The sequence below is a fragment of the Macadamia integrifolia genome, chromosome 14 (genome assembly GCF_013358625.1).
Source record: "Macadamia integrifolia cultivar HAES 741 chromosome 14, SCU_Mint_v3, whole genome shotgun sequence".
Taxonomy (NCBI): Eukaryota; Viridiplantae; Streptophyta; class Magnoliopsida; order Proteales; family Proteaceae; genus Macadamia; species Macadamia integrifolia.
Window position 1 is genome coordinate 6,990,253 of NC_056570.1, and position 12,689 is coordinate 7,002,941.

Below are 12,689 nucleotides of genomic sequence, written 5' to 3' on the forward strand. Positions count from 1 at the left end.
CGCCATACATTGCTAATCTTGAAGTTCAAAGCCATTAATGGGTTAGTGATTCTGATTAATATTTTTTGAAACTAGATCATTTTTAATCTAATTATAACCTGAAATGTTAACAAGATCATACTCAGGGTTCTTTGCAATCCGAAATGTTTATAAACCTCATACACTCTTAGTTGTGAATCAAAGATGGAAGAAGAGAAAAACAATTCCTCTAAATTTTAGAAATGAATAAAAAATAATAAAAAATGTTACAAATTTTCACTTCACCACCCTTATGTTTAACTAAACAATTTTATATGAAGAATCACTGCATAAGATTAGGGTAACACCAAACAATTTTATAGTAAGAATCATTGCACAGATTTAAGATAACCAAACAGTTTTACATTATGAATCACTATACAGATTTAAGGTAACCAACAGTTTTCCAATAAGAAACATGTTCTAGACTTGAGGCAACCAAACGATTTTTCAGCAAGAAACACAATGTCCATCGAAAGATTAACATCCATATCTGATACATACACCATTTGATTTACCGAACAAAACACCCCCTAACCACTGATGGCCACAACTCAGTTATTGTTAATATTATTGGATGCTTCTCAGGGATTCTGGTACGTTGCCCACCATGATCTCAAGAGCCGCAAATGGTGATGGTACGCAGTCATACGGCCATGACCTTCTGTTATGTCCTTTAAACAACTCAAATACAGAGACTCTTGCTTCAAAATGTCTAAAACCAAATTACGCTGGATTCTGATATTTAAGTTACAACTCAATAGGCAGAAGGCAAGGGTGTTTTATTTCTTTCTTGGCTTCTTGGTATTATAGCCACCTGAAATCTGCAACAAGTTTCTGACAATGGCAGCTAAGAGATTTACCATTCAACAAGCTCGTTCTGTGAAATGTGTTATCTGTTTTGCTTTTAATTTTTTTTTTTTCAGCTTATTACTCTCCCTGAACTTTGGATACAGCATAAGCCATCATCGGGGGGCTGATTTACAGCAGAAACATCATCAGATACAAAATGATTAGACAAGTCTAGTTGTCTAATCCAGTAGCCATTGAACTTGTCAATCCACCTGCAAGTCAAACCAATGAGGAAAAAAAAAAATTTGGTTCTGGTTCGGATGGCAGAAGATGAACCTGTTTTTGAAACCAAAAAATAGTGCTTCCATAAAAAATCTTGTAAGAAAGCCATCCACACATTGGCATCATGGCAATAGTTGGCAGAGTTAGCCATCGATTATCATTTTGGACTAAGGTTATTTTCCTCCACCTCGGAAGAGTGAACAAATTAAATCCACTTTGCCTATGAGTCTTCATCTCGATGGATCTTGCAGAGACAATATTATCAGATGAAATCATTAAAACCCAAAGAGATTTTCATCTTTACCATCTCCTCAATTTCAGATCAACAATCAAAGACGACAAAAAACACCCCTCATTTCCAAAGTAATTTTCAACAGCATCACTAGCACAAAGAGAGATCAATGGGAAATTCTCCCAGTCAAAGAAGCAGCAGGACACAACAATATTATCTGGAAAAATGTTACAACAAAGAACATTAATGGCAAATAATCCAAATAATAATCATAAACAAAGAAGACAGAAAAACAAAAGTAACTTCATTTTTTTATAAATAGAAGATGAAGTAAATAGAAGGCTCTTCTTCCAATCATTCTTTTTTTTCTTTTAATGAGAATATGGCTTAAATATTAAGGTAAAGGGTTCATCATTACATCATGATCACAAAAGGAATATAATATCCCTAAACTAGCACTATTAGCGAATTTCCATATACACCTCATAGCAGGATTATAGTCTATGCATTTATACAAATATGGAATCAAGCTGAAATTAGAATATATTTCTCAAAAAACAAATAAGGAAAGAAGTGGCCAAGTGCTGTTAGAAGGCTGTGGAATAAGATGAAGTAAGCTCCTGCAAAACTTCAATGATAGTCCAACACTTGTTAGTTGCCATTCTTCTTCCAATCACTTGAACAAAGCTTGAGAACAGAGAAATTCTAATGATTCTTGAGAGCATCTTGAAAGATCAAAAGTTTGAAAACAAGAAGTCTTTATACAAATCTTATCTTCAAGCTTCCTTCAAAGGTCTCTTAGAATAATCTTGTAATCAATTAAAAGATTACACTTTTATCCACAACCATGGTGGTCGTTGCCACCTCACCAATTTCCCCTTTCTCCACCTCCTATTGGATTTCATGATGTGAGACAAAGATTACATTTGTTTCACCTATGATCTTTAATTGGTGTGTATTTCACTTCATTTAGCATGTATTTCAAACAAGATATTAAATTACTCTTTTACCTTGTTGCTGAATCTAGCATAGTATTCTTACTTGGAATGGAAAACTGGAAGTTGGTGATGATACCCCCTAGGTGCCATGAAGATTTTCTTTTTCCCTTCTAAGAGAAGTTTTGTTTGAGCAAGCTGCATAAAGGAGCACACCAATGAGTTGCGACATAATGGTTTCTTACATAAGAGGCCAAAGAGATCATTTCACAAGCGCGCGTGTGTTTGTGCTAACATACCCTCCCTTTGCAGCTCTGAGAATTTTTTTTCCTTTATTTCTCGAAAACCTCCATAGCACCTCAAGAGTGTCAAAAGGTTGTGTAATCCACTTTAGTTTTCCCATGCAAAGTAAGAATATTGCATTTCTACCCAAAAAAAAAAAAGTAAGAATAACAAGTTACCCCAAAAAGATAAATGAATATTGGGAGAGGGATGGGCAACCAATACCTAGGCATCACACTGACAAAGAGGAAGGAGAGCCAATGGGTGTCAGTTCTTCAATAAAGGGCTCACATCATTAATAAGGAGAGAGGAGGGAGAAACTGTGAGAGGATGTATATTGTGCGAACATATACCCATCTAATTCCTATAAATAATTTAAGAGAAAGAATGGTAGGCATACATCAAAATATACACCCTCTCACATAATCTCTCTCCTCTCTCATCATTAATACCGTAAGCTCTCTATTGTACATTACAACACCCTTTAAAAGAGATATTTCTTCCTTCCTCTAACATATATCACACCAATATATGAGACTAACATAATCCTTCTCCCATTATTTAATAATTCTTTTGAAATTCAAGCTGAATGAAGACCCATGATTAAATGCAGACAAAAAAGCAATCTTTGTCCAATCATCGTGAAGCCCAATCAAGAGGACAAGGAGGTGGTGGTGGTGGTGGCAGCAGTAACAGTGACGGTTTTAGGATAAAAATCCTCCACAATACCTGCATCTTGCAATTGCAAAGCGCAACACTTGGCGTCGCTAACGTGGACGGTCGAGATGAAGAGAAAGGTTTGTCTGATACCCTATACCTGTTTATGTTCGATTAAACCGATTTGAAAAAAAAAAAGAAGAAAAAACCCAACCTAGATCGTACGGATGATTATTTTGAATTTTCAAAATCGCTGAAAACCTAGATCGCTATTAACCCTTCTCTTCTCTTTCACTTCCTCGTTTCTTCTTCACTCTCGTTCTCTCTTCTTCTTCTCTCCCTCTGTGGCAGCTCCTCCGCCGAAGTCTCACCTCCGAGATCCTCCACCCTTCTCAAGTTAAATCCTTTGCTCAAGCGCGCAAATGGGTCTGGGAGATGTTAACTGAAAGGTTCAAAGATCATGTCGAATCTAGGGAGCCGGTGCGAGTGATGGATCATTTCCAATACGCCCTGTTTTGCTTGCTGGTCTTCATGTGCTTGGGAGAAAAATTCAATGAGAAAGTCATCAGAGATATTGAAGAAACACAGAGGACAATGCTTGTTAATGGGGGAGAATTTAGAGTCTTTGCTTTCTTTGGAAATTTGGGGAAAGTAATCTTCAGAAAACGCTGGCAACAATTACTCGAGATGTGCCGCAGACAAGAATCTGTTCTCATTCCTTTAATCAGAGCCCGCAGAGAGAGGAAGGAGAAGAAATAAGAAAACCCAGATGAATTGGTAGGGTTTTAACAATTTTGAAATTCAAAATGATCATTCGTACGATCTGGTCGGGTTTGTGTTTTTTTTTTTGTTCAGATCGTTTTAATCGAACATAAACTGGAACATGATATCATACAAACCTCTCTCTTCATATTGTCCGTTCACATCAACAACACCAGGTATCGCGCTCTACAGGTGGTATTGCAAGGTATTGCAGAGGATTTTTATCCCGGTTTTATATATAAGGAATCAGATTGGTGAATCGGATGATTTGGATCGGAATAGGACAAGACCGATCCACCTAATTTCGGTCCATTCTTGCCGATTCTACTCTGTTTTTTGCCAATTTCCTCTAAGGCTGCATTTGATAGTCATTCAGAAAGACGTTTCTGGCGTCTGTCCTTTCTAAAAAAAAAAAGGGTTTGATGTCCATTTAGTGTTTTTCAATTTTTTTGGAGTGAAAAAGGAAAAAAAACGCTAGAAATGCAAAATGATGGAATGACAAAATCTTGTTCCATCATTTCAGTTTCGTTTTAAAAAAAAAAAAAAAGTGAACAACTAGAGTAATCATTCCTGAAAGAGGTTCACCAAACACCATTTTTTTGTTTTAAAACGACATTTTGACACAAAAACTAAAAATTTTATTTTTGACACAAAAAATCGTTTCTAGAGCTGAATGACTACCAAACGCAGCTTAAGTGATTTGATACCTAATTCCATTTTTGGAAACCCTGAAGGCAGTCTAAAAGAGAGTCCGGATCAAGTCCTCGTACGAGAATGATTCTCGTACGGTGTTTGATCCACACTTGGACTCCACTTAATCTCACTTTCTTTCAATTTGATTTTATTTTGAATGGAATCCAAGTGTGGATTAAGCACCGTACGAGAATCATACGAGGATCTGATTTGAATCCTCAGAACGACTGATTAAAGGTATTGCCCATAGTGTATCAATGGCCGAATCATCACCGCCATACCAATAAGATACAGATCAGGCTGTATAGGGTATAATTCACAAAAGAGTAGCTGTTGATGATACTTCTGATCTGTATGGGTATTGGTGATACAGAAACATATCGGCCGATACAAGCAAATGATCAGAGAGGGTTGTAGGAGTTAGGATGCGGGTGGAGGTGGGGGGGTGGGAGGTGGGAGGCGGAGGCGGAGGCGGAGGCGGAGGGGGAAGAGGTGGTGGAGAAGGAGGTAACCAAGGATCACGAAAACAAATTCTTAAAAGGGGAAGAATCGTTAAGATGGAGACTCATCGACCAGAAATAGCACAAGCACCAAACCTAAACTCCATCAGAAGATTCAGGGAGCCCTGGGCCAGGGATGAATTCCTCAGCTTCTTCCAAACAACTATTTATATACCACAGAATATCAATCTTGAGTTATCCCATTAATTAATCAACAAAAAAATAGTGAAATTCAAAGATTTAATTTTACAGAAGGGAAGCATACCTGTCGATTCGTGCCAAGAACTTTTCCAACGACATAATCACCATTAGAATCTCTCTGAAGGTCGAAGATTCCTGCTTGAAAATATATGAAAATAAAATCAGAAACTGATAAGAATTATGCATCTCTTTCTCTCTCTTTCGGAAATCTGATAAGTCAGAAATGGTAGAAATATCTGCAAACCAAAATCGAACCTTGATTTTCTTCAGCAATTCATATCAGTACATTCCACAGTATTCCGTTATTATCATATTGATCTTCAACCCCTACAAACAAGCTACAGAAGACGTAAGAAAACCTGTAAATCAATGAAAATGTAACCTAAAAAATACTCCGCATTATGTTCATTTAAACTTTTTCTCTTACATTGAATCCTGCAGATCTCTTCTCCCCATCCAATCCAACAAACTGCAGAGCTCACCTTCCACCATCTCTAAACTCGAAGAAATTCCAACAAAAAGAAGAAAAAGAGATGGATAAGTTGAAGAAGAAAGAGAAGAGTCTAATTGTGAAATTCCAATTGGAAATCGACCTTTACATGAGATCTTGAGCAAGCAGCCGTCTGGTAACGATTCGATCGACGAGGATGTCCTCAACTGTAAGGCATGAAGCTCTTCAGAATCCGGTGGTGAAGGATCGAAGAACTCATTCCTCTCCAATCCAATCATCGTGACTCGTGACTACATTTCAAGGGTTAGGGCAGAACTGGCCTAGTCCGACCTATCCTGGATCCGAAACCACTCTTTAAAACGGCCGGTTTGGTTTAGTTTCGGGTGCTATAAGTAAATTCTTGGCCTGCACTGGTTCAAACTGAAATCGAACCATTAATAATTAATAATTAGGTTGCGTTTGATTATCCAACATTTTTGACGTTTTTCTGTTCTATGAGAACAAAAAAAAAAAGCAATAAAACGTTTGATGTCAACTTGATATTTTTTCGATTTTTTGAAACAAAAAGAGAAAAAAAAAAAAACACTAGAAACTCAAAATGACAGAAGGTTTCATCCTTTTGATTTCGTTCTAAATACAACAAAAGGGAACAATTAAGATAACGGTTCCTGAACCATGTTCACCAAACACCATTTTTTGTTCTAAATTGACATTTTGACTTAGAAATTGAAAATTCTATTTTCGACACAAAATGTCCTTTTTTGGAACTAAATGACTACCAAACGCAGCCTCAGTGTGAAATTCCATTTCAGTTTTGATGCAATTCGGTTTTCATTTTTTTATCGGGTTGACTTAATAGACTCTTATTGGTCCATTATCGAATTGATATTAGTTTTTAGTTTCCCATATATTTCTAATATAATGGCAAAACAAAAAATAAGTTTTTATCAGTTCCATCTGATTTCAATTGGGTATTCGATTCAGCTGGTTTCGGTTCCAACTGAAGACTCAATTCCAAAACCATTCAATAAGGGTTCAGTTTGAACCAGTCGGTCCAACCAGTTCGGGTTGAATGTTGAGCTCGTTGGGTGAGTAGGTGTGCTACATTAATCCTATCCCACGATTCCACTGAGCAACTAAGGTGATCTTTTAAGCTACAGAACAAACCAAGAAATCAAATGGAAAGCAAATTGACCTGTTACTGAAAAAATCTTCTTTTTTTTGCCTTCTAGGGTTTCTGGATGAGACATAAAATGATACATATACAAGAGGGCTACAGATATAATGCCAAAGTTTATGATTTTAAAATCCGGAGATAGTCATCTATTATAGACATGGCAGATGATCGGTAACCCGAACCGAATAAATTGTAATGGTTCAAATAATGATACAACATATAAAGGTCTCTCCTTTTCTCAAATCCTGGCTGCTTAGGCATCACCTGCAAAAAACAGTGAGAGGAATGTAGTAACAAATCAAATGGAAGTTCTCAGAACAAAAATGCAAGATAGGGTTTTTCAGTTCATGTTCAGGTTCTTCTCATTCCATGAATTCTCAAATTTTTTGAACTTTTCAGGATTTTTATTTTCAATAGATTTTTAAGAAATTTATCATTCTGTGAATAAAAGTAGAGGAGGATTATGACCTTCATCTCAATTATTCAACCAATGCATTAACCAGAAATCCAATTTAGAATTCTAACATAATCCTGAATAAAGAAGTACAGGATATCACATTAGCTTTAGAAAGATCTATTATGACTTTTCTCTCCGACTTTAAATGTATGACAGTTTGAACTTCAAAGTATAGAAATGAACACATGGAATAAAAGAAACTGATATTAACCAATATGGATGGAAGCAAGGAGCACCTTCCTGTTTTCCTTTCATTTAACATTATCTTTCTTGCAATTTAGATTCTGCTAGCAGAGAATGATAGAAATGAGGATACCTCGAAATAGGAATTGTAGAAAGATGCTCCAAACCCAGCACACCATGACATTCCGAATTCTGCCTCATTATGTCCATCTGGGGAGGGACAAATAATAGGAGTAACAAAGTAATTAGACTAATTCTTTTTTTCTTTTCTTCAAAATAAAATCATGCTTTTAACATATTAAATAAAAACATGATAACAGACACAAATGCTCAGAAACAGTTTCAAGGAACAATGTGTTTTGTTCGCAACATATAAACATCCCGAATTCAGCATGTCTTCCTCTTCCCACTACTACACGTCTTCCAAAAATCCCCAGCCAACTCCACTAGTTTTATATTAATATATCTGCAACTCCTCAAACCTCATTGTTGATGTTTCATTACCCCTACCTTGTGGCCTCTACCCATATATTCCCTCAGAATCACTTTCTCTGCTGCCTCAGTAGTTCTTTTCTCAGAAACCAACCCTGAGAAAACTCTTCCTTTTTCTCCCAACAGGAAACATCACTTTATTCAATCAAACATTCAAACCATAATCTCAATTCGCATGTCCAAAAAATGAATATATGGCTGACTATATCTGGATAAGTCAGTTTTCCCAAATACAGAGCTTAATCCAACTCAACTAAGCCTTTTTGAAATTTTAAAACAAATACATAGTAACAAGGATACAGGAGGGATGCTCCCTAGTAAAGATGAGCAGCATACTAAAATGCACACAAAATAAACTTAAAAATTCCCACTTTTCCCCTTTGAAACTAAAGGACTAAGACACCCTAAATCTCATTTTATTTTTCAAGCATTGCATCACGAAGAAAAACCAGCAGACTTGTGGTCCTAATAAACATAGGTAGATCTCAAAATATTAGAAGACATAAATACTTGAGATGTATCTAAATACCAAATGATATAGAAATCTGAACCAACTTAAACATACAATAACATGCTGGGTCTAGTATAACAGGCTCGCCATTCTTGTCAGAGCTGATATTCCCACTCCATAAGTCACCATGAAGCAAGCAAGGTTCAATTACAACACCTTCGAACAACTGTCCCATATTCTTCATCAGTCTTTGGCCTGTTAAATAAGAAGATCCAGAGATTAAGCAAAAGAAAAAAATCTTGAAAAAAAAACATATTTTCATGCAAAATCCTTAATTTTGCAGGCGCAAGATGATTTATGTAATTGGAGGAACTCCCAACATGTTGAAAATAGGAGCAAGGTACTTACTTAACAATAAATCTCCAATTTAATGTTATGTAACCTGCTTGTTGCTGCCTACATGTTGGCATGGTTTACGCCAAGACATAAATCATTGTCTCCGTATATTTGGAATGTTCATCATTTTGTAAATTATAAAAAGAAAATGAACTCATATGTAACGAACACAGTTCATATCAGTCTACTCTTCAAAAAATCATCGTCTTATCCGCTCTTTATAGGCTTGTCATGATTTTCACTTACTCCATCCATCAATGACCATGAGCAGCTCAACATCAATAATTCGGTCAGATATGTACATTTACTCTCAATGCATCCACAGAGAAATAGAAGCCAACTTAGAGGCAAATCACTTACATAACTATGCACAGACCATTTATCCGTTATGATCATAGGCAATAAAAATGAGAGTGGATAACATTGTGAATTCATGATGTTCAAAAGTTTTAAAAAAAATTATATAAGGGAAGTAAACCTAAGCAGTCATATTTCTATTTGTCAGATAACTATAAACATCGATTTTGTTCAATAAGTTCTTCCCGCTTGAATGCAGACGGCTAATTAACTCATCCGATAAAAAACATTAAAGAACCTGCATACCTTTTTCAAGAATGGTGGAGTCACCATATTGTTTTCGTGCCAACTTTAGCTGATAACCCAATCTATGCTCTGCATAAAACTCAATCCAATCCGATGACCAAGTGTTTATCTGTGGAGTGCTGACTCAGAAATACATTTGAATTCATTAGCACTGTGAGGCCAAGATCATGCTTAGAAACTCGCCCAAAAAATTATAAGAAAACCGACAATAACAGATACTCTTTGACTATCTAGTGGCATTCCTCGCAATGAACTTCATGGAATGGATGTGCATGGATAACAACAGATTTGAGTAACATAACTTTGTATGGCAGAGAATATGCCCAAGGAAACACACGCACACACGGGTGAAAAAAGAAATTTGAGATTGGTGCAATAAGATCACCTGCCAATGGTATTCTCCACAGGAAAACCAAATCCCTCAGCAGGTTTCCCAGCTTTATGCATTTCAGCAAGCTTTCTTCCTAAAAGTGACTGAGAAAGATAGTCTGAATAAATTAAATGGCATATCATTACTACCTATACAAGGGGAGGACAATTCGTCAGTATCACCTGCTCGCCTCTGGATGAACCAAATTCAACGAATTCCATAATGATATAGGAACCGCCTTGTGGTAATGCTCCAACCTACAAAGCTTGAAAACATATTAGTTTACATTTGTTATCATCTCAGACACATTGCTGTTATGAACGACAAAAAAAGCAGGTATAAATTAGGGAGCTCCATACCTTAAATGGCTGAGGCACACGGATTGTTTTGGTTTCATACATAGCCCTTAAACCAAGAGCTTCTCCCTCAAACATTGATGGCCCAATACTCCTGGATCATTGTTATAACACAAAGGGATATTAATTTTTTTCTCTTGTTCTACTGGTAAAGAGTTGCATTTTTAGCCAAAATGATATTTTCATAAAAAGGGTCACTCTGCAGAGGCTATACAGTAGCATAAAATAACAAAACCATTTCAAGTTCTTTATGCATCTGGGAGGTTGTTTTACTCTAGTACGTAGATTTTTTTTTTCTGGGGGAGGGGGGAAACTAGTTCAGTCCATCCTAATGGAATCTGGAACAAAGCAAAACACAAATTACAAGTGAAGAACAGAATAATTAACCAGACATCATAAACAGCTTACGGTAAAACGTAATTCAAGTATTCATCTTTCAGAACATTTAGGTACTATGCTTATACCTGTTTGTCTTAACAAAAAAGGAACCAGCATCAGTGTCATATCGGGTAGCAAGATTGATGCATCCACCGCCGATGGGACTGATCCTTTTAATTTCCGTTGCTTTTCCTTCTGTAAGAATCCATTCACGGACTGGATCATCACTTTTCGCTGCCACTGTAAACAAAATCAAGAAATTAGACTATACCATTTTATGGGCATACGTACTCTTCCATGGCTTCCATTGCAGAAGAAGGGAGAGGGGCAGGCATGGGGAACCAAGAAGTGAACCGTGAATCGCAAGTGAGCTATTACTTACTGGTAAATGGTTTATTGGGGTGGCGTCTGCTGGAAGGGAGACGACGATGAAGACGAGTTGAAGGGAAACAAGAAGTGAAGGAGAGGGCTCCCACCTGTGGCACCATTATCTCTCTTCCTCCGCGCCTCCCGTCAGCCTCACCCAAGTTCAAGCTTGATGACGAATTTGTTCCTGAGTTCCACGACGCCAAACAGCTGGCAATTATTTTTGCCTCTTTTTTTCCCCTTAATTCGTGGAAATCGTACCTCACGTGTGCGACTTTCGGTTTAATTCCCCGGCCCTAAAACTAAGCATGGTCACATTCTCACAAATGACACAACCAATTGATATTCAATGGTGATGGAAGATTGCTCCATTACTATTTGTTGCGGCAAAAATCGTTTTAGGCTACCGTGGGTCGAGTGGTCTGATTGCTGAGTGACTTGGATCGAGTGGTCTGGTTGTCAAACTATTTATACCAAGCGATAGTTTAGTTGTTTGGATTACCACACGACAGGACATCTACGCCGCTTTCCTCATGCTGGTGTTTGACCATCCGCTCAGTAGTTGATGCTCTTTTAGTAGAGTAGGTCGGTCGGTCGGTCGGTCTACTCTTGACCTACTTGTCAACTTTATACCAGATAAGTGACTCGATGAGGTCTAAATCGTTCATCTAGGCTGGTATTATAGCTTTTTGCACTTAGGCTCACCACCTGTTCAATTCTCACGGTACGCTCTTGATGGTAGCATATGTTTGACACTACTCAAAAGAGCTTGGACTAGATAAACACCTTCGAGTAGGTAATGCAACCCTCAATATGTATTGGATTTGGAATTCACAATGGAGATCTTTGAATGATAGGATACCAGAGTGTGTAGACTTGTTGGAAGTGTGATCATCAAATCGATAAGAAATGGTTTAATATGTTTGAGTACGATGTCTTTTATTTGGGACCCGTTTAATGAGGGTAATTTTGTACTTTCTAGTATTAGGGGGTTTCGCTATATATCTGTAGCTAGGTTTACATTCTCTGTAAGCAATTCTAAAAATGTGAGGATGAATGTTATAACCCTATTCTCAATTGATAGTGAAGCAGAATCTCATCTCACTAAGGATGTAAGCAATTTTGCCGAACCTTGTAAATCTGTGTATTACTTGTTCTTGTCTTTCCATTATTTTCTGCATCATTTCTTGGGTTACGTTTCTATGATAATTATGAGCTGAGGTTGTCTTTCAGTTTTAGCTTAAAAATCATCCACATGTAGGGACAATTCATCGCTGTCACATTACTTGTGTGTATATTAAACTAGATCACATAAAAATTTCGAATGAATTACTCTCAATTGTGTCTAGAGCAAGATTCTCAATGGTAGATTGCAATAATCCTTACCTGAGAGTTCCTTATCATTGCAATCAATTGGGTTGGATTGAGATTGATCAATTCTGATTTGAAATGGATTGGAATCAGTTGGGTATCAACAAAACCTTACAAACATTTTCTCATTTTTTTCTTTTAATTTAATTCAAAAGTTGTGTAGATCTAACTACAAGAGTTAATTTTCATTGATTTTCTGCTAATTATTGACTAAAGGAAAATACAAAAAAAGATAAAAAATGAAAATATAGTTATATTCATGGTCAACCCATTCCAAAATGGGT

General features: G+C 36.8%; 1 protein-coding gene and 1 long non-coding RNA gene across 7 annotated transcripts; both read right to left on the minus strand.

Moving 5' to 3' along the window:
• Window positions 1-359: 359 nt before the first annotated feature.
• On the minus strand, window positions 360-6,213 carry LOC122061179. 6 transcript variants are annotated; one of them, XR_006134581.1, is made up of 6 exons: window positions 5,948-6,213; window positions 5,782-5,848; window positions 5,610-5,692; window positions 5,419-5,489; window positions 2,559-2,684; window positions 360-2,457 (listed from the first exon to the last, which is right to left on the minus strand). It is a non-coding gene; the product is annotated as an uncharacterized LOC122061179 (long non-coding RNA). The 6 variants fall into 6 exon arrangements; XR_006134580.1 differs by having other exon boundaries at window positions 1,022-2,684; window positions 5,948-6,209; XR_006134579.1 differs by lacking the exon at window positions 2,559-2,684 and having other exon boundaries at window positions 1,022-2,457; window positions 5,954-6,200.
• A 790-nt stretch (window positions 6,214-7,003) lies between these two features.
• Window positions 7,004-11,344, minus strand: LOC122061309 (protein-ribulosamine 3-kinase, chloroplastic). The gene is made up of 9 exons (XM_042624536.1): window positions 11,051-11,344; window positions 10,755-10,908; window positions 10,294-10,384; window positions 10,117-10,191; window positions 9,950-10,038; window positions 9,565-9,683; window positions 8,680-8,820; window positions 7,756-7,832; window positions 7,004-7,246 (listed from the first exon to the last, which is right to left on the minus strand). Exons 1-9 carry the CDS (start codon window positions 11,154-11,156, stop codon window positions 7,100-7,102), a joined length of 999 nt encoding a protein of 332 aa, XP_042480470.1. The 5' UTR covers window positions 11,157-11,344; the 3' UTR covers window positions 7,004-7,099.
• Between the last annotated feature and the right edge of the window lie 1,345 nt (window positions 11,345-12,689).

What these genes read in the sequence shown, in the direction of transcription:
- LOC122061309 (XM_042624536.1), bottom strand. Translation starts at nt 11,156, where the DNA reads ATGGTGCCACAGGTGGGAGCCCTCTCCTTCACTTCTTGTTTCCCTTCA. An exon ending in GTGTGCCTCAGCCATTTAAG is followed by an intron (nt 10,192 to 10,293) that starts GTATGGAGCTCC and finishes CAAGCTTTGTAG; the next exon opens with GTTGGAGCATTACCACAAGG. An exon ending in ACTAGACCCAGCATGTTATT is followed by an intron (nt 7,833 to 8,679) that starts GTATGTTTAAGT and finishes GTCCCTCCCCAG; the next exon opens with ATGGACATAATGAGGCAGAA.